General features: G+C 42.9%; 1 protein-coding gene across 12 annotated transcripts in view; it reads left to right on the top strand.

Moving 5' to 3' along the window:
- AOPEP (aminopeptidase O (putative)) overlaps nucleotides 1-20996 on the top strand; it is a 335871-nt gene that overhangs the window by 299439 nt on the left and 15436 nt on the right. For 10 of the 12 annotated variants that reach the window (XR_014139966.1, XR_014139965.1, XR_014139968.1 and 7 more), the window contains one exon: nucleotides 13534-13650. The exons of 1 other annotated variant lie outside the window; for it this stretch is intronic. Coding sequence is in view for 5 of the 11 variants with exons in the window: in XM_081802934.1 (XP_081659060.1) it covers nucleotides 13534-13650 (117 nt within the window). In the remaining 6 variants the exon portion in view is untranslated. Of the gene's footprint in view, nucleotides 1-13533; nucleotides 13651-17714; nucleotides 20416-20996 lie in introns of those variants that run through there. One more of the 12 variants, XM_081802937.1, reaches the window with a different exon arrangement.

Genomic DNA, 20996 nt, shown 5'->3' on the forward strand with positions numbered 1-20996 from the left:
GGGAAAAGTATATTGAAAGGGGAAGAGATGTATAAGACATGTAACCTGTTTTGTGCAACATTTTTGTAGTGGTTGTTTTTATTATTTCTCTACTTTAGTAGTTCATTGCCTTTTTTTTTTTTTTTTTCAATCTTTCACATAAACTTCTGAGTGTTGAGTAATTCTTCTAAAATGGATGCAGATTGCTTTAAAGATCAAGCCAGTACTGGACAACAAAGTAAGAAAGGACTTTTTTGTTTTTGATGTTTTATTTTTCTAACACATATTTTACAGTTATAATTTTACTCATCCTGAAAATTCCAGTGTACATTTAAAATTAGAACAAAGAGTTTAATACCCAGAAGAGCTGTGAATGGGCTATTATAATTTTCTAGGGAAAACAGGCCTGATCACATCCCTTCCTGAGGATTCCTTGGGTTTGGGGCCATATTTATCTTTCTGGTTTTATTGTGAAGTAGATCTGTCTTCAAGAAATGCCTTATTCCTGATAAGTACATTTCCCCAAATCTTTGAAATAGCTATTCTGGGTGATGGCGGTTGCAGTTTTTGATTTTTCTTGTTGGAATCTGTTCTGGTGACCTTTATCTACTGGGGTTGCTGTAAGAGTCTTGGAAACAAGACTGGCCTCTTGTGTGCTTTCGAAATATTCTGGTGAAGTTTGGGGGAAAGATGCAAGTCAGTAGGCATTAAAGCTGTTCTTGCACCGTGGTGTTTTCCTCCTCGGACCGGCAGGTAGCCATTCAGCTGATGTTAGTGTGAACGATTAGCAACCTCCACCCATACCAGTTAAGAATTGTGCAGATTGCTTACTAGAAAGATGCCCCGGGTAGTGTGTTTCCCTTTTATTCACATGGTCTATAAACTGTAGGAAAACAGTCCTCTCACATCTCTGTACATCTTACATCTTTCCGCCAAGTGATCCAGAACACTGGTTCTGCAGGAGGGACCAAACTTAGAAGTTTAATACGCTTTTTTTTTTTTTCTTGAAACAGTGTTTTTTTTGTTACATGTAGCTGATGTGTGCTGGTGTTTTTCCACAGAAATGCTGATATCCTTGTGAAAGGGCATGTATACCAGAGGTTAAACCTTTTTTTTTTTTTTTTTAAGTACAACGTGCAGTGAGAGAAAGTCTTCACATTCTGTAAATTAGAGGAAAAATTGCTACAGCTATGATTGCCTTTGTTCTCAAAGCCACTTGAATTGCAGGCTGTGTTGGGACTGGTTCGTACATTGTTTAACTGCTGAGACTAAGACTTCTAATTAGAGTAATTACCGGGTGGGAGCTGACTAGTGGGGCGGGTGGGGGCCAGGGGTGTGGCCGGGCCCGGGCGCCGCGCGCTGGGAACCCGGCCCCGACTGGCCGCGCGGGGCGGGGCGGGGCGGGGCGCGCCGGGCGGCCTCTCCGGGGATTGGCGGGGAAGGAGGAGGCGGTGCGCGGGGCGGTCGCGGGAGATATCAGCCGGCGCCGCGGCGGGTGCGAGCGGACTCCAGGCTCCGGCCCGCGCCCCGACGGGAACCTCAGTAAGTAAGACGTTCTCCCCAACCGGGTCGGCGGCTCCGCCCGCCGCAGCCCGCCGCGTCTGACAGCTGCGGGGACCCGGGGCCGTCAGCTGGTGTTCGTTAGGAGAAGTAGAGTGGTTTCTTCTCCATCTACCAAATCCCTTCTCGTTTTCCTCCTTTTAACCTCAGTCTTTCCACCAGATGAGCTTTAGCGGGAAAGAAAGCCAAGTTTGGGTCACTATTACTCGTTTTGCTTCATAATCCTGTCCTTATTTGCTCGCAGCTAACAGCCCATTCTATGGAGTTTGCAGTCCCACTACCATGGTGATACCAGTTGATGTGAATGGGAGCTCTCAGTTGCCTTCAGAAATACTATAGGGTGCTTCTGACGGGCTGTTGCCTTTGTTTTCACGCTTTTGTAGTTGTAAACAGTTTAACTTGCAGAGTGTGTTCGAGGGCCTGGGCGTCGATGTTATTGTAATTTTTGGTGTGTTGTATTTACCAAGGCTTCGAGGAAAAAAAAACCCAGGTAAACAAGTGCATTCTGATTTGCACAAGAAAGCTCGTTTAAAGTACAAATCCAGCAGGAAAAGAATAACAAAAATTACTGCTGGAGAGCGTGTGTGCTGATCTAGAGGGGTGTTCTGGTCTTTGGTCTTAATTCCTAGCAAAAACATTCTTGGATGCAAATGTAGACTTACTGCCGGACGGCTAACCCAGACAATTAAAAAAGAAAAAAAAGCTGCATTTTAAACTTTGACTCTAAAAAGAAGTTTGTTTGGGTTGCCCAGGATGGAGGAGCCTGTTCATTTTTTATTTCTGTCTCGACTCTTACTTACAAAGTTCCCAGATGAGTCGAGACCCTGCATTGTGAAATCAGTGGAGAAGTGGTTCTCAACCAGTGAGGTTGACTTTAGTCATTTTAAAATCTGTGTACCCATTTTTCATTTTTGGGGGAATCCATGATCACTGGTTTTTCACGTTAATTTATTTTAAATAAATCAAGCTTCACCTTGGCATAAATGTGTAGATTATAATTGGTGTGCTGTAACTTTGATATATAGTAAAAGCAAAGTAGCAAAAATTTTGTTAGAATGTGGAAAGTAAATCCCATTTTTAAAAGTGGTTTTTAGTTTTTAGCTTTAATTATTTAAAGAAAAAATTTAAAAATCTATATGATGAAAACTGTGTTTCATTGCTGTCTCTTTTTTTGTAAAGATAAATTCCAAGTTAATTTATACAGATAATTTGGGATGCTAAGGGAAGGGAAAGTTTGCTTTTCCAATGGACTATTTTCCATTAAAATTGAATAAACAGAAAACTTAGAAATGTCTTAATGTTTCCTGTAACTTCCAGAAGTTGTTCTGTGCTGTTAAGATGTATTATTCCAGTAAAATAATACTGGTTTGTTTGTTTACATGAGCACATTATACACACATAAAGGAAGATATAAAACTTAATTGCTAAAACTTAACTACAATTTTTATGAAATTTCATTAGGAATCTGTTAGGAATAACATGCACATCCTTGAGATTTTAGATTGCCGCTAGAAAGCACATCGTAGGTTTAATCATGTTCGTGCCAACACCTATTAGAAGGGTGTTAGTAGGTCTCTGACCTACCAGGATTTTAGATCCATGGTTAGCAATTTTAGGATTTTAGATGCATATATAAATTTTTAGATCCATAAATTTTTTAGATCCGTGATCTAAAAAATTTATGGATCTAAAAATTTATATATGCATCTAAAAGCGTGGTTAGTAATTATCTGTTTGCATCTTTGAAGACTTACTTCTGTTGGATTGACTTTCAAGTACTTGAATTCATGTGAGAAAATATTTCCATGGCAGCAAACAAGGCCGCATTTTAGATTCCTATTCCCGTATCAGCTTCAGGCTGCACCAGGCCGTGAGTCCCAGCTGGAGCTCACAGTAGACATAAGATTATAATGTATGAACTCTCCTAGCAGTAATGTGGACGTTTCGCCCCCAAAGAACATTTTATAAAACTTACTATTTTAGTTTACTTGTTTAGTTGGGAATAGAGTCTGTCGTGATGGGAAGTACATTAATTTGTGAATTATTCAGCCATTTGTACATAGCATGCAACTTGGGGGTAAACAAATCGGGCCTCGAACATGTCCGTGTGGTGTTACTCTTCTGTTTCCCGTTCACCTTCTCACATGATGTACATGCACAAGGCAGCCACTGCTCTTCATACAGAATGCTGGCCCAGTAGGAGCTTTCATTCCCTTCATGTGAGCTGGTGTTGAGGTGAAGGAGAGAGACAAGAAGTTGAAAATGTAGCAAACATTTCTTGAAAGTACGTGAAACTTGTTCTCTACCTTTCTTTCTCCTGAAGTTCTTAAGTCCATATCTTTTTCAATAATACGAATTGCTGTAAGTGTCAGTGACCCTTCCCAAGTTAATCCTTTGCTCTGTTCCTCATGAAACTTTCCAGAGTTAATCCTGGATATAAAATGTCTGGACTCGAATCCAGAAGTGTACAGAATTTGAGCGAAATGTGACTCATGTGCTTTACATACATTAAGTTATTCTGTGAAATAACCCTCAGCCGTTGGACAGTCAGTGGAAGCATACTCTCAACGTATTTTTATTAAGTAAACACAACTTTATTGTTTTATTGCCCACAGTCACTCATGCAGCTTGACTCCTCACCCTTGTCTGCCCCACCCCCACAGTGCCTCCTTAATTGTGGCTGGCTATACATGTATTTAGGGATATGTCTCCTTGTCAGCTTTATGACAGAAACCACAACACATTGTAGACATGTGGCTAAAGTCATGCTTAGTTTGGATTTGGTAGAAAACATAGAAAGAATATTAGAAAATAAAGCCCAACCAAAAGATGTTTCTGTATTTTGACTATGCTCCTGTGAAGAAGAAAGGGCAGGAACCAGGAGTGATGGAATGTTAGCATTCTAGACCAGAATAAACACCCAGGAATGAAATTTGTTTATAAATGATGTTCTGCATTTAAAAACACGTTGACTGTGTGTGTGTCCATCCGTGCCTGAGTCCGTGTCCAAGCTGAGGCCAGTGATTGACTTGGTTTCCCCCTCCTCCTATTTCTCGTCTTTTTCTCACCTTACAGTCTTGTTAGTACCATTGTCTCTAAAATGCTTTTGCGGCTTACTTTAGTGGGTGATTTTGATAATTTGGAAAAATTTAATCTTGAATAGCAAGTTTTAACAAGGAGATTTTGGAAGACAAAAGGGCAGGTCTCTCTTAGAGGTACTATCCATTGTTTGCTCTTAGAGCAGAATGGGTTGTTGCCACTCCTTGTACAACATAACTTATTTATTAGCTCTTTAAAAACATTCCAGAGCCATCGTTTTGTTGAGTACAGTTGATTACAATTGCAGAGGCATTTCAGTTATTTTACCATTCATTAGCTTTTAAAATAAGAATCCTCTACCGCATTTATTATTAGAATGCTTATAAAACTTTTTAAATTGATGTATTTGAATGTGTGTATTTTTTGGATTTGTTTTAGTTTAGAAGTGAGAATCACTTCTGGCTTGAATTTTCATTTGTAGCTAAAAGTTTTCTTGTAATAGATTTAAGTTGCCAAATCATTGATTGCCAACTATTCTTGCAGTCATCTTACTATGTTACTCCACCTACTATAGTGGACATTAATTCCTTTGTTTAAATTTGATAAACATGTGAATGTCAGGCCGGGGTAGGTGGCACAAGAAATGAGCACTGTTGGGTTACAGTCTATAAGGAGTTGCCTTAAACTTTTTACAGAAGTTGAAATATAGTTTTGTTTGAACTCACTATTCTTTACACTTAAGAGGATCCTGTTTGTGTCCATAAGATACTGAAGAGTATATTTTCAATAAGAGCTTAGGTTTTGTTTGTTTTTTTTCCCCCATTTGTTCACTACTTGTTTAGAGAGAAAAGTATGTTTTTAGACTGGATGTTCCTAAGGGTTAAATATTTGTGCTTATGAACACCTTTTGTGTATGTTCTGTAGGTCACTCTTTACCAGGAACGTAGGGCTACATGAAATATATTCAACCAAATGTTACAAAGGGGAAATCTAAAGTTGTTGTAGTTATTTACTCAGGTATTAAATTTGTAGTAAATAATGCCACACAGACTATGATTTTGACATTTTGAGGGTAATATAGGAAGTTAGAGAAAGATAGAAAAATTCTGAATTTGAATGAAATTACTGGTTTTTGTCTCTTGGAAAAAACTGAAAATATTTGATAGTTCATTGATGTTGTAAATGACAACATAAAAATCTGAGCATGCAGCTGTTTGATGCAATGCTTTGTATATGCAAAGCATTCAGAAAATGTAAGATTCTAGCAGTATTTGAGTGTTGTGTGCACAGAACTAATGTCTTCTATCTGATGGTGTTAGCATTCCTCTTTATGGAGAAGCGTGGAAATCTGAACTTTTGAGATCTGTGTTATTTTCAAATACTGTTTTTCTAAGACTAGAGAGATGCCGACAGGTTTCTTGTGACCCTAGTGCTAGGGACTCTGCCTGTACTAACTGGACCTCTTTATAGAGGCCCCCCCCCGCCGCCCCCCGGTTTCTAGGTGCTGGCTCAGCACTTCGTTAGAGCATGTGCTTTAATCATTTACGCATTTCAGTGCTTAAATTAGATTGCAGTATTGAATTTCTTCATAAAGTAGATCTTCTCTCCATTAAGTAAATTATTGGGAAATGTTTTTGACATGATTTAAGAAAAATAGTTTACTTCAGCTGGAGGCAGGAAAAAAGGAAAAAACCAGGCAGCTCATGTCCTATACTTTTGAGCTATCAGTTGGTTGTGGTACTTCCAAAAGTGACACCACAGAGACTAAAACACACCATCATTAGCAGGTAGGATCTGATGTAATTGACTGGCATCGATCATTCTCATGTTTTCACATTGTAGAAGGGTCACATTTTCCTGTGCTAACTTAATTTTCCCAACTTTTGTGAAAGTATTACCCAAACTATATGCTGTCTGACACAAAGCATGTTATTTAAAGTACATGAAATGCAGTCTTCTTGTCAACTTTTATGACCATGTGTGTACATTAATGGTTTATGTCCTACATTTTGGAAAATAAATCTTTGTAAACACTAATGTTGGAAATTCCCAGAATTTTACCAGAGTACTTAGGATCTTCATGTCTGCTTCCCCTACCCAGTAGCCTGTCAGATCAATAACCAAAAGGGCCAAAGGGAGACAATTCCTGATCTGAATTTTATGCTTCTCAAGAAAATCACTCATGAAAACTATAAATTCCTAAGTGATCAGCCCATTCACTGTGCCATGACAACAATGGCATGCTCAGTGTTGGCCTGGTTTAAAGCTTTCTAAAGAATTTGGAACACTTGAAAGTATCAGAGAGTACTTCTCACTTGCATTTGCAGGTTTTTTTTTTTTAAACAGGAATCTTCTTTTTGTTTCCTTAGAATTAATGCTCTTACCTAAAGTAATAATATTGTATTAATACTGATGCATTTATCTTGAATAAGAGTGTGTGTTTTATGAGCTGGAGTTCCTAACTTATAAGTAGTAGTATTTTCTAACCCAAAATTCTAGTTGCATACTAATTTACGACCCCCTAAAGTCCAACGTGTGAATACCTTTGTTGTGAGAACTGTCAACTGGTTTTGTGTGTCAGATTGTAGCCAAGGTATGGAACCACATAATGGAATACTACTCAACTATTAAAAAGAATGAGGTGAAACTGTTTCTGTAGTATGGTAAGATGGCAAGAAATGTGTGTGAGGGGAGTTTACTGTATTTTTGTTTCCCAATTTTTTTTCCTATGAAATGAATTATATGAATATTTGCTGCTTGAATTTTTCTACTAAAATTTGACTACAGACATACTCCCTAAAGATATTTGATAATCAAAAGGGACTGTGCTGAGTAAATATGTCTACTGATTGCTCTCTTGGTATTTTGAAGGAAGTTATTTTCACTTTTAATTATTTTATTTGGTGACTTTCATTTGTTGGTAAATCAAGTCTGTATCCCCAAAATAATAGGAACTGTGACTGCTTTTCTTAAGTTTGGCAGTTCTTTAAAATGTATTAAGTTTTTGTTTTAGCATGTAGAGGTTGGTTCTTCTTTTGTAGGTTTTGTTTTTAGTTTGTTTTCAGTAGCAACTCAAACCAATTGTTTTTCCTCTATACAAGTTACTAGTTTAAACTAGGAATATTTTAATTATATCATGATACCTTAGTTGACAACAGCTCTTAGGCAGACACTTGTCTGTGTACATATTATTAAATAATTCACTTTTGTCACTTAAAACATTTATCATTAGGAAAGTGACAGATGACGGAAGATCATATTCTAACATCTATGTGAAGACCATAGTCCTGGCTGGTGTTTGGGGTCTGGAAGGTCAGCTTCACCAGGGTTCTGATACTCTTGAGGATTTTGTGTGTCTTTTGGGGTTGTAAGGAAGGAGAATTCTTATGTTTTGAGGATTTCTTAAAATTATATCTTAATTATACCCCATTTTCAAAAGTCATGATACAAAAATTTATTTAACTTAAGAGATTTTTACTTCTTTTGTTTTATTTTGGGTCAAGTGCCATCTGAAAGATGATTTGTTAAGGCTTCGCCTTGTGTCCTATAGTCCATTCCTGTTGCCCGTAATGAGGAAAGTACAAGAGGGGGTACTGTCTGTTCTCACGCTGTGGACTGTGGGGGCACCTGAGGCTCTATCGTGTGGTACGTTTTCTGGGAAAGGTAGAAAGGGATTTATCGGACTTTGGGGAAATCTTATAAAAAAGACTTTTTATATCTATGGGATTACCTTTTTAATCCAAGGGGCAAAGAACTGCTGTCTCTCTTGTGCCTCTGTGCCCGAAAGCCTTTGACTTTGAAAGGTCAGCTGCTTCGATTCTGGTTTGGACCCTGCTTCTGTTGAATTTCAGCCAGCAAGTCTCCAGCATACAGGAGAATTTGAGATTTTTCTCCCTCCCCCATTTCTTCTGTTTTTGTTCAGTGTAAACAGTTCCTGCCGTAGTAACATAGACAAATATAGCAGAGAATGCTTTTCTGGAAGAAGAATGCTCCCTAAGCATTTTTTAACCATTTTTGGGAAGAATTGATCTTTCTGTGTATTTGAGACAGACTGAAGGAGGGAGGCTGTTGCTGTAAATTGAAGTGACATCATATGTATTGCCCCCATTGATCCGCTTTTAGTCTCCAGCCAGGATAAAAGGAAATGGCAGCAGGGAGGAAGCATGCTTCATTTAGGCACAGATCCAGAGTGATAATGGGGTAATAATAGAACTCACGCCACTGTCCGCCGGTGGCTGCCTTAGTCCCAGGCTCACTCCCCGTCTGGGAGCCTCTCGGAGACTTCCTCCGTGTGTGCGGCTGCCGCGGGCCGGCTGGGCCACGAGGGGAGGTGCCTTCCCTTTGAAGGGTGCAGGCAGTGGCGGCTCCTGGTTCCTCGTGTCGGTTCCTGCCTTTGCAAGGTCAGTGGTGGGATGCGTTGGTGACATTTTCTGATCGAGGCGGCGAGCTGGCCTTTTCTGTGCCCTGCTAATGGCAGAAATGGTGGAGGGGCTCAGTTGCGTGGGTGGTCCTCTGGGAGCCGGGAGTGAGTGATGCCCCTCTGATGGCAGTAAGGGGGCTTCTGGAAGAGTCAGGGTTTGTTTGCTTTGTGCTGCTTGTAGACGAGGAGGGTGGGTTTGGAAAATTCGTATCTTCTTTCCAAGAGCCTATGTGGAAACTCTTCAAAACCATTCAGAGTTGGGTGGCTTCCCTCAGCAATTTAAGTAGACTGGGGAAAATACCAGGTAGACTTCTTTTTTCTTCGTACATTTCTGAGTAATTAGCGACTACGGAATCCTCTCTCTTTAAAGCAAGAATACAGACTTCTAAATCCTTAACAAATAGCATTTGTATTGACTGACCCCCTTTAGCATTTTATGTTTTGTATTCGAGTAAGTTTTACAGTGTGTGAAGTTCTCTTTCACACACAAAGCACATGACTTTGGCACCCCATTGTCTTATTTTGTCTAGGTTTCTGAGGCAGATGAATATTTAAAATACTGAGGTGGTTTCCCTATGGAAAAATAGTCACCCCCTCATGAAGTCCTTGTGTGTGCAAAGGAAGGGACCTTCTGTTCCTGTCACTGTTAAACTGTGGGCGTGAGCACCATTAGACCCTCAGAAATAAAGTCAGGTTCTTTTGTAATGTTTAGAGGAGCTGCTTTCTCAGGAGATAACGCTCTGAAACACGCACTTTATTTTTCTTAATCACCCCATAGTGCAACGGAAGCTCTCAGTACTGCTGCATTAAAACACAGTTGGCCTAGAAGTCATGTGAAATTTAATGTGATTTCTCCGTGGGTGGGAGTAGAATGACCCGCACAGCGTTTCCCACTGCTGCTGCGCCAGCCGCCGGGGCGGGCGGTGCCCAGCACCGTGTTTTGAGCACGTTTGCCAGTGTACGATCTTGCTCGCTGCTGTGCAGACATTTTGGTTTATTACATAGTACTTCTTTTTCATTGTAGGGTGGCTTCACAGGGAGTAAGTGTTTATTTTATGAAGAAATATACTGTATTAAAGTGAGCTACTTACCACATTTTTGCTTTCATATCCTCCTTTCAGGGGGTCTGTAATGTCATGTAAAAAATTATGTAATGTTTACTTATTTGTGAATGAAAGATACTGAATCAGTGTTATTGTCTGTGTACTAAAATAGCATTTGATCGCTAATTTTCTCTGCTTTCCTCATTGTTTAGAAACTGCATTTTTCCTGGTGAATTAGAAGAGCCGCAGTTGGAAGCCAGATGGCTACAGGTTGTTTACTAAGGGAGAGTCATTTCTACCAGTCCGCTCTGAAGGCTAGGACTAGCAGAGCTCCTGGCGTTCGTTCTGGGGAAATGGTCTCAGGTCTCCGTGTGGGCCCTGGTTGCCTTCTGCCCGCTCTCAACAGGCCCACTCTCCAGCAGCGCTGCCTGGGTGGGGGACCTCCCTGGCGGGGCGTGCGGCCTGCTCTCTCTGCCTCTTTCCAGTTAGAGTAAATGAAACGTGTTAGAGAGCCCTAAGGGTTTGACCCCCTCCCATCCATCTCCGCTGTCCATCTTCAGGCAGGGGGCTTGGCTTTAAATATTTTTCCATTGTGGAAAATTTGAAGAGGACAAAGGCCTTCAGTGATCCTTTGGTTTTGTTTCTCTGTGAGGATGTATGACCTGTTCAGAAGAAAACTTCAAGATATAAAAGTATGAATCCAGATACCTTGATCAGTTCACAAGCTAGTAATTCTTCAATTTCAAGCTGGAGTTGTGTTTGTTGGTAAAACCCAGTTGGGGTAAGTTAAGGACCACGCGAATCATCTTACTCAAGGTCTTCTTTCCTCCATGGGTCTCTCTAGTTTAAACCAAATCCCAAACTTGAGTTGTAACAATAGGCCTCTTTGTAAGTGCGTACGCGTAATAGGGAGATGCTTTCCGTCTTGCTCCTTCCTTTCCTGCAACTCTGCAAATTGGCAGGGCTGGTTCCTGCCGTGTTTAGTTAGCCAGCAGGGCCCACACCCCCAGCTGGTAGGTGTTCTGTGCTCTGTCAGGTGGGCCCTTCCCCAGAAGCTGTCGTCCTGCATCCAGAGTGGCCTAGACATCAAGCTGTTGCTCCTAGAGGTGGTTAGCTATAGAAATGCTGGGGGCCAGTTTTGGGAGTGCCTGTCAGGGTATAGGGCTGGATGGGCCCCTGACTCAGTCTGGGGCTCTCCCCTCCACAGCCCCTGCAGAGGCAGAAGCCAGGCCAGGCCACCACCTGGTGAGGGCCGTAGGGACACACTTTGTAAAGGGCAGTAGTGGGGGTGGGGGGTGGGGTGAGACCGTGATGGGGGAGAAAGGCCAGCTCTGTGAAGAGGGTTCAAGTGTAGGAGGACAGTTGGGGAGTGACCTAAGGGGTGTACTCAGAGCCAGGGCTGAAGGATTAGCCTCCACCAGGGAAAATCCTCTCTTGGAAGGCAAGAAAGAAAGATCCAGAGAGGGAGGCTGCAGGATGCTGTGGGTAGTAAGGAGGGCTGAGGAAGCCTGGGTGCCAGGCAGGACCTGAGCACATTGCTCGTGGTATGAACTGGTGTGGAGGCTCCCTAGAGGCTGCTGGCCCTGGATTTGGGCTCTTTTATAAACAGCAAATTTTTGAAAATATAAAAGCCTCATGTGTCTGAAACTGTAAGAAATGAAAAACTGTCATTTTTGTTATTGGTTGTTATGTAGTGATTTGATATCTTCAAACATCTTAAAGGCACATGACTTATAATGAAGGTGAATGAAGTGTTAGCTATCCTTTGAGTCCTCCTATAGGACCTCACGGGTCAGTGCTGGTTGTAACCGTCTATTTTTGCTGAAGGCACCTTGTTTCAATCCTGTCAGCCTGAGAGAGGATCCACAGCATTGATTCTAAGGTGGAACGAAGTGATGTTATAAAATAAAAATGCCCAGGAATCAAGTGATGTACATCCATGTTTGTCTGTAGGAAAGTGGGGGTTTTATTATCACTTAGAAGGGCGATGTGAGAAAATACAAGAAATGCTTTCACTATGAAATTGCCTGGTGAATATTGTGCATGCTGTCTACTCAGTTTTCCTCCCTGTGTGTTTTGGGAAGTGTGTGTGTGTTGGGGAGGGGGATGGGGATGGGGCAGAGTGCACACTAAGGGGCAAAAAGGTAGAGAGGTAGCAAGAGAAGCCAATGATTTTTAAATTTTCTTTTAAAGTAACAAAGTGGGGATTAAAATCCAGGTGGGTAGTATGAATATTCTGTTGATCGAGCATTGACTTCTAGATCTGTAAAATTGAGTTAACTGACAGGGATTATCTGGTCATAAGCAGGGATGGAGAAAAGCTAAATGTAGAGAATAGTGAAATTCAGAATCATAATGTTAAAACCTTGATTTCAGAATAAATATTTTTCAGTTCCTGCAGTTTCTACAAGATGGATCTTACATTTAGTTTTTCCTCCATTTATAGTTTATTTGAGCACTGCCCTGTGGTCGGGGCTGATCCAGGCATTGCGTGCAGTACTGTAGTGAATAAGACATTTTAAGTTCTTGGATTTCACAAATATTGTTTGCTCATAAATTTTCGTTGTTTTTATGTCCTATGAAAACATCTTCCTCTCTTTGCCTTTAAGTGATCAACAGCATTTTTTGACTGTATGAAAACTCAGGAATAAGAGTGACCTTGTGCATTTTGTGTGTGTGTGTGTGTGAGAGAGAGAGATTATACATATACGTATAAAATCACATGTACTGTCATTTTAATGGAATGGTAAACTTACAATTTTTATAATGGAGGGATTGTGAGACATGGTTCTTGTTTCATTATGTGCCTTTTATTTCTTGGTTGTACATTTGCAAGGTTTAGGTGCTACGGGAAATCTGAAAACTTCTTATTTCTTTTCCATGTGTTCACTTAAGATCAGATGACTTCTTGAATCTTTATCTGGGTTAAGTGACATTTTTTGGCATTTACATGTCATAAAGAAAGGAATCTAATGAACCATGATAATGTTTTATTAAGATAAGGACAGGTTTTATCATTTCACAGTACATATGTATATTAAATCATCATGTAGCACACCTTAAAAAAAATCACATTGTACAACCTAAAAATAAAAAGATAAATACCTGGGGGCGCCTGGGTGGCTCAGTCAGTTAAGTGTCTGCCTTCGGCTCGGGTCATGGTCCCAGGGTCCTGGGATCGAGCCCTGCATCGGGCTCCCTGCTTGGTGGGGAGTCTGCTTCTCCCTCTCCCTCTGCCTGCAGCTCCCCCTGCTTGTGTTCCCTCTCTCGCTGTGTCTCTCTCTGTCAAATAAATAAATAAAATCTTAAAAAAAAGTTAAATACCTGATCTTTTTATCTGCTCTAACTATAGAACTGACATGAAAAGCCATGGAGAATATGGCTTAATCATGCCCCAGAATGCAGTGTCTTTGGGGATAATGGTGTAAGCTCTGAGGTTTTAGCAAGATCAAGTCTTGAGCCTTTTCATAGACTTTTTGGTTTTGCCCTTAGCTCCTTCCAGACCAGCTTGTCTTGCTTCTGGAGCATCTCTTGGAGCAGAAGACTCTGAACCCCCGAACTCTGCAAAGCCTCGAGAGGACATACCACCTCCCCCAACAGGATGCAGAGGTAACCAGGAATGCTCTTAGAGTTTAGACAGTGGGGCCCCGCTGTTGGTGAAGAGTGAGGGTCCCATTGCATCCTAAGCTGTTGAAACTGCTTTTTCCTTTAGCATCCATGCGGTGTGCTGCTGAGTGAAGAGCAGGTACTTTAAGCAGAGTGTGAACTGCTCCCCTGGTTGTGCTTGCTCCAGTAGACGGCCTCTGATCCTGGTTATCACCTGGCTATCTTGAGGTCCCGAGTTTTTCCCTTTTACTTCTTAAGTCATAAAGATGGACATAAGTCTCCTAAAGGAATGAGCAGACAGGATGGATTGTTTTTGAATTAGAAACTCAGGCGGGTCATTTTGTGCACGATGGTGGCGCCATCCTGCTGCACATTAAGGAAGCTTGGCTCAGATGTGCCAGAACTTCTTGGTTGCATTCAGTTAGGACAGGAAAGGAGCCATGTGTAAAGGAAATGAAAACTAAATCTAACAGCCGTGGTTTGAAAAGCAAAACTGGATGCTTGTGGGAAAGCAATATGATGTGGTTCGTAATATCTTTTAGCTTATTGTGAAGAACGTGGTGTGAATCCTAAGATGAATTCCAGGAGTTTTTATATACCTAAAATAGTAAATATTTATTGTATTAAGTCATCTGAAGTAAAAAACAAGCACACAGTCAAAATGAGAAAAACTCTTTTATATAAAACTCCTAAAATGCAAGTGAGTTTGGTTTGTGTTCGGTTGAAATAACTGAGCATTTGAGACACGTCCAGGGCCGAGCGGCAGCCTGTACGCACACGGGCCATTGAGTGCTTGATCCGTGGCTGTGGTGAGCTGAGATGCGCCAGGAGTGTGAATGGCACCGCGGATATTAATGACATGGTGTACAAAAAGGCAAATTATCCCAGAATTTCTTCTTATGGATTACAGTGTTGAAATGATATTTCGGATATGTTGGGTTAACTAAAATATGAAAACTAATTACACAGTCACTAAAATGGAGTAAATCGGGAAAAGCTCACTATGACATTATTAGATTAAAAGGTAAGATGGACATTGTTACGCATTTTAAAGCCTCATAAATTCAGGAGTTAATGGAAAAACTTCAGAGAAGACACATGTGGCTTTTTACCCACCTGAGCATAGATCAAACAGGCAACTGTTGCTCTTTATTTCAACTCTTATATTTCTGTTTATGGGAGTTTCCAAATGCCAGCCTGTTATTTTTAATTAGTGTTCAAAAGACGTTTTTATTTATAGGCATGAGGTTATGTTTTAATCAGAGCTGAATTCTTCTGGAATGCCAGGCCCCTGTGACCGGCAGCGGATCAGAGCAGGCGCTGGGCACCTGTCACTCTGTGCCCAGAAGTTGTGAGGCGCGAGACCCTGTTCCCCCCACCCCTGTAAAACTCTTTAAAAAAAAAAAAAATACATAGCACTCCTTGCTGCAGGCTGATCTGGCCTGCTTTCTCCGGAGTTTGTCAACCCCTGCCGTGGGCCCTGCCGGGTTGAGCTCGGGGGTGGGCAGGGGCCAGATCGAGGAGGGCCTTGAGGCCGTGGTGCGCAGTTGGGATTTTTCCTAACAGTGTGCCTCCTGCCCCCTCCCCAAGTTCTCTGAGGTCCTGGTGTGGAGTTAGTTACCCTGACAGCTCGTCTCACTGTGAAGTTTCCTTGAAATGTCACTCAGAACCGGAAAAGCAACAGGGTTTTGACCAAGTAGGCTGTTTTCTAGAAACTTTATTAGTTAAGTGTGATTTCTTTGTGACATTGATCAGCAGGAATTTAGTTGAATAATCATCTGCCTTTATTTTAAGTGACAGAACATTTCTTGGGAGAAAGAATTATTATTTGATGGTAAGGTCTTGAAGATTCTGACTTTATTCTCGGTGCTTCTCCTTGACCTAAACAAGTAAGGACCATCCCTTTCAGTCATTATCAGAGCTTTGTCCCAAATAGCAGCCGTTGGAAAGTTGGCCGAATCTACTGGAGTGTGGCAGGCCGTGTCTGGGGCATGCCTGTGGGAAAGGGCTCTGGAGTGACTTTCCTGGCAAGGAGCAGTGTGAGTTACGGCCCTGCTGCTCTTTGTTCAGGGTGCTGGGACCTGGGACCGAGACTTCAGCCCCAGGGACGACGGGGCTCTCCAGCAAGAGCAGGGGATGTAGTTCCCCCACGTTTCCAAGGTGTACGGAAAGGCTCGCCTTACCTGGGACGGACCTTTTCCCTGAAAGCCCATATGTAACGTCCCTTTTGACAAGGGGGGCCTGCTGCACCTTGTCTTGTTGCCACAGCGTTTCCACAGCTTGTTGAAGCGGAGGCTCCGGCTGCTTCCGCCCTGCTCACTCAGTGCGTTAAAGCACTCTTTTGCTGTCAGAGCAGTACGTTCTCGATGCATCCCACCAGAGTATGCTCAGCTGTGTGAGACGCCTGTCCTGCCATGAATCGGGGCCCTCGTCCAGTAGCTGCTTCACCTTCTTTGCTGTCACCCCCCTGGGCCCTTCCCTCCTCCCTTCTCTGTGTGTGGGCGGGCTCGTGTGGTCCCACCGGGAGTTTTAGTTTTAATTATTCTCTCTGGGTAGCTCAGTACCTGTATCAGCTGTGTTGCTTCTGGGTTTTAGCTGTGTTCCCGGAACATCTGGTCCGTGGGTCAGGATTTCTGAGCATGGCGCCCAGGCTGATGTTGCTCATCAGTGTGTTGCATGTCAGATCAGTGGGTGTCGGCCTTCTGAACGCCAGTCCCTGGCTTCTAGGTGCCTGCGTCACCCCTGGCGTGAATATGCAGGCCTGCTCTCCGGGAGAGGGCTGCCACGTGCTCCTAGGCTTACGGGAAGAGCGCTGAAGGACAAATGTCATCAGAAGCTGGGCAGAGTCACACGTGTAATCGTAGGCCACTTTGTGCCTTGCCTGCCCCTTCTCATTGCCACCACATGAAACATGGGGCACTGGTGGGGGGATGTTTGCCTTTCTTAGCCTGGAAAGTAACCCTAAGTACAGGAGTCAACCATCTTTTACATCCTGAGCTAATGATACTACTAACCGTATGTGGGGCTGCTTTTAACCAGGACGGAAAATGAGCCTGAGGGGAACCTCAGTTCACAGAAATGTATTGTCTACAGTTTTTGAGCATATTGGCTCAACTAAAGAGCCATGAAAGTTAAAAAACAGAAGTTTAACTGATTCTTGGAACAAAGGATATTTTCTAAGATCCCTTTCTAAATGGTGACTTTCCTGCCCTCTTTAAGCAGGTCTCTTGAACTGTAGTAGTAGCTGCTGTGGTCGGGGGGAGGTGAGGACCCACGCAGCTTGGCTCTGGGACCTTTTTTCCCAAGAGCTTCTCAAGTGACCTTGAAGTTAATTTCTTTGTATAGACTACAAGTGAGCACTTCAAAATTAGGGGCACACCTCAAGTGAGTTTTCAGAAATTTAGAATCAGCAACTCAGCATCTTATCTGGCCTAGATGGGAACGGAAGACATTGGTCAGGAAGTTCCCCAAGGTGTCATGCTCTGCTCTGGTGCTTCAGTTGGTAGATTGAGCCAGAAAATTAAGTCTCTGGGAGAGGCCATGACCAGCGTCAGCTCCTCCCCTCATTGTGTTTGGGGAAGTACTGAGGGCTGAAAGGACAGGTCTCGGGGGTGGGTTGGAGTGGGACAGCTGGGCGCCGGCCCTCTAGTCTCCTGTCAGGGGACACGTCCTCATGGTCGGCCATGAGAAGGGAAGGAACGGTGCCTGCTCCTAGCCGTGGGAGTGCCTCTTCCATGCCTTGATCTCTTCTTAACACCCAGGCCGAGCACCTGGTCCTGGCCGAGGCACTGCCTTGGTAACGAGCTCCACTCGAGTCCCAGGCCCCCAAATGGCTGGTGACCACAGCCGAATTGTCCCCTTCCTGGGCGCCATCTTCCTGTCTGCACAGCCGTTGCCTGGACGGGACTGCAGATTTCCGGCTTTTATGACCACAGCCAAGTGGCAAAATGAGTTTCACAAAACCAGTTTTACTCTTACATTTACTATCATTTCCTAGTTCATTTTCTTTAAAAATGTGCATTGTGATGTAACAAATTGATTTTTATGATCCACCAAATTGGCTGCAGCCCGCGGTTTGAAAAATGCCAGGCGGGATGACGTCAGGGTCCTCCTCACCAGCTCCCCTGCTTCCTCCCTGCGGACCATGGCCAAAGATCCTGAGCCTCCATCTCCTCAGGATTAAAATGGAGCCGTAAACCCCTTCTTCATGGGACTGTTAACAACACGATGTGAGAAAATGTCTGCGAGCGTCCATGGCTTTCATGTAATTTCTGTTCATGTAAGATTCAGTCTCTCACTTGTTGTGAAATGGTCAGGTTTCGTTATTTACCTGAAACAACCTTTATATTCTCTCCTTCCTTTAATCTGTCAGGGAGAAAGAAAGAAAAGCATAAGCTACCTATTAGGAGCCCGTAAGCATCAGGTCACAGAGTTCTTGATCTGGGGGCATGGTGAGCTGGAGGGGTAGGGTGCAGGGGAGAACTTGCTGTCAATCACGGTTTCCTAACTTTGGCACTTCCGACATTTTGGAATGGGTAATTCTCTGTTGTGGGATGGCCTGGGCCTTGTAGGAAGGTTAGCATTGCCGGCCTTTACCCATGAGATGCTAGCAGGAGCGCCACCCACCCACCCCCGGTTTGGCAATCAAAAGTGTCTGCAGACCTAACCAAATGTCTCCAAGGGGGCAGAGTCACCCCCATTTAAGAACCCCAGCTCGACACTACCAGCTGATTCACAAGAGGCAATTTTTCCTTCTCATCTAAGGAAGTGCTTTACTTCTGAGGCTCCAAAGAATGTAACCTTGGAAGAGGTGAAAACAAAATCTCTCACAAGGAAGAAAAAGAAAGGACTTACAACTAAAGTAGTAGTAGCAAGCACATCTGAGGAAGCAGATTAGCAAAGAGGGACAAACCTGTTTTACCACTAGAACACGGAAGAAGCCATGCCAGCATCCGACCGCTCCACTCCGCTCTGAAGAGGACACGTTCAAGGTTGATTGCAAATGGAAAAACATCCAACCTTGCGGGCCTTTCCCACATCACTGCTTTTCCTCTGGTTCCTGCTGAAGAGCCCTTGAAAACCCAATAAATGGCCCCCTCCCATGGTGGGCTTCACATATGTGGGGAGGGCGTGTATTTGAGTACGTTGTTACTAAGAGAACTCATTGTTTGCTGGAACAAAAACCACCACAGCATGTCTTTGAAGTCCAAAGGGATGATTCCAGGAGTGCAGTGGTCTGACAACTCTGGCCCTCATTTCTGATTTCATCTGGGCCCAACGCATAGTTTCTGTGAATTGAGAGGATTTCATGATTCACAGACCTTGGCATGTTAAAAGGGCAGAGAATAAAAGCTTAGTCAGTTGCTAGGTCTCTGAATTCTAAAATTGAGCCATCGCTGTGATTCTGCCCGTTCCTTTTAGTGCTAACACTCCTTCCATTCAAGGTCACAGTCTTCTGCAGAATGTTCAGGTCTGGTCCTGGTCACGTGGAGCTCCCTGTCCCCCTTCACTCCTCTGGTTGCTTTTCCGCAGCATTCCAGCTACAGAATTAAATAAAGCACTTCTATTTTGTTTTCCTCACAGAGCAGTTTAGAGGAGAGGTTAGTTGTAATCTCTTTAGGCTCTGTTGCCACTTCAGGATGCTCAGTTAGTTACATGTATTAAAATGTAGCATCCCAAACTCTGAGCCTCCTTCCACTCTGGTCCCCCTCCCTGCAGTCTGCGCAGTATAGTGGCGGATGCTGTAGCCCTTGATCCCGGGGTTGTGGGAGGGCGGCCCGGTGCAGGGACGCTTTTTCCTCCCTCCTCCCAGAGGCTGCACACACACCCCAGGACCTCCCCACGTCCTCAGCCAGCATTGTCTGGAGGCACCATCCTGGCCTAGAGCCCCACGAGGCAGTTTGGGGATTAAGCATAAAAAAGAGACCATTGTGGAGAGTCAGAATGATGTGTGGCAATTAGTGAGGTGGTTTTTCAGGGTGAGTTACGAGGTGGGAGTTTCCCAAAACACCTGCCATATCCAGCATTGGGCTGTTTGTCACAGTTTCTTTGCAGGGACAAGGGGTCTGGCTTGGTGGCCTGGTGACATGTCTAAGCTCAGGTTACAAATCAAGAGGTCAGATGCTGTTGAACCCCAACTTCTGGTTGTGAGCTATAGTGTGAATTAATACCCATTTTTTAAAAGGCCAAGACAGTGTTTTAGAGTAGAGGGGCTGGCGCTCAGCTGTCTCTGACACAGTATTTTAATTCCTTTTCTAGAGTTTTGAAAGCTTGGGTGGGGTACAGATTGAAAAAAGAGATCGGGGTAATTTTCTGTAGTTGCTTTAGACATACCTGTCTTTTTAAACCTTGTGCCTTTTATGATGTGGGAAAGAACGGAACTCTTATATAATTCTTTAGTTATATTTGTGTATTTTTCCTTTGTTGTATTTGGTTTATGAAACTGTTTTTAGAACATTTCCTTTCAAGTCAGGAAGATATCGCTAGGTCTTTCTTGGAGTTTTCTTTCTTTGTTACTCAGTTCAGTGCCCCTAGGTTTTTTCCTGTGGAAATCTTGCAACAAAGTGTTCCCTACTATAGTACAATAAAGGAATTTTTCAAAAACTGATCTAAAATGACAGAGTTAAAAAACTTATATTTTTTAGATTAATATTCCTTTCTTGTTCCTGAAGCCAGGGATTGTGCTTTATTTACTTGAATTGTTCCAGCATGTTGGGGCTGCTCAAATGTGTGTTAAGTGATGAAAATAAAGAAAGAATGAGCCACTAATTGCATAATCTGCTCAATTCTTCTTAGGACCATTTAAATAAACACTTAAAATCAGTTGATAATATTTATAATTTATCTGTAAATAGAAGAAAACAGAAAAGAACATTTAATAGAGGGGCGTTTAGCCACAGGTTCAGCCAGACTTGATTAGAAAAGTTTCTAGTCTCTTAGTGTTCTTTGTTCTTTGCCATTTGGCGCTCAGCAGCAGGTCCTGTGGTATAGAAGCTTTATATGCCCCCCACACCCCCATCTATACAGATTTTCTCAGATGCAGAGATGAACACATTTTCTGGGGTTATATTGCCTTAATGCTCTTTCGGTAGAGCCCAAAACCCAGCTACATCACATGTCCATTTTGTCTTTAAAGGGCTCACGAGTGAAATCAGTGTGGGGTTTTGTTGGTGCTTCTGGGTTCTTTATTCCTCCCTCAGTAGTTTACATATTTCGTATTCTATTTCTGTGCTGAAATCCACAGCAAAAAAAGCTCCCTGTTGTCCATGAACACTGCCATCTTTTTCCCACAGCTGTAAACTGAGCCATATTCACATGTAAAGTGTCCCATAAGTACCTTAAAATAGAGG

Source organism: Leptonychotes weddellii, chromosome 14 (assembly GCF_054177405.1).
Source record: "Leptonychotes weddellii isolate Sample4059 chromosome 14, ASM5417740v2, whole genome shotgun sequence".
Classification (NCBI taxonomy): Eukaryota; Metazoa; Chordata; class Mammalia; order Carnivora; family Phocidae; genus Leptonychotes; species Leptonychotes weddellii.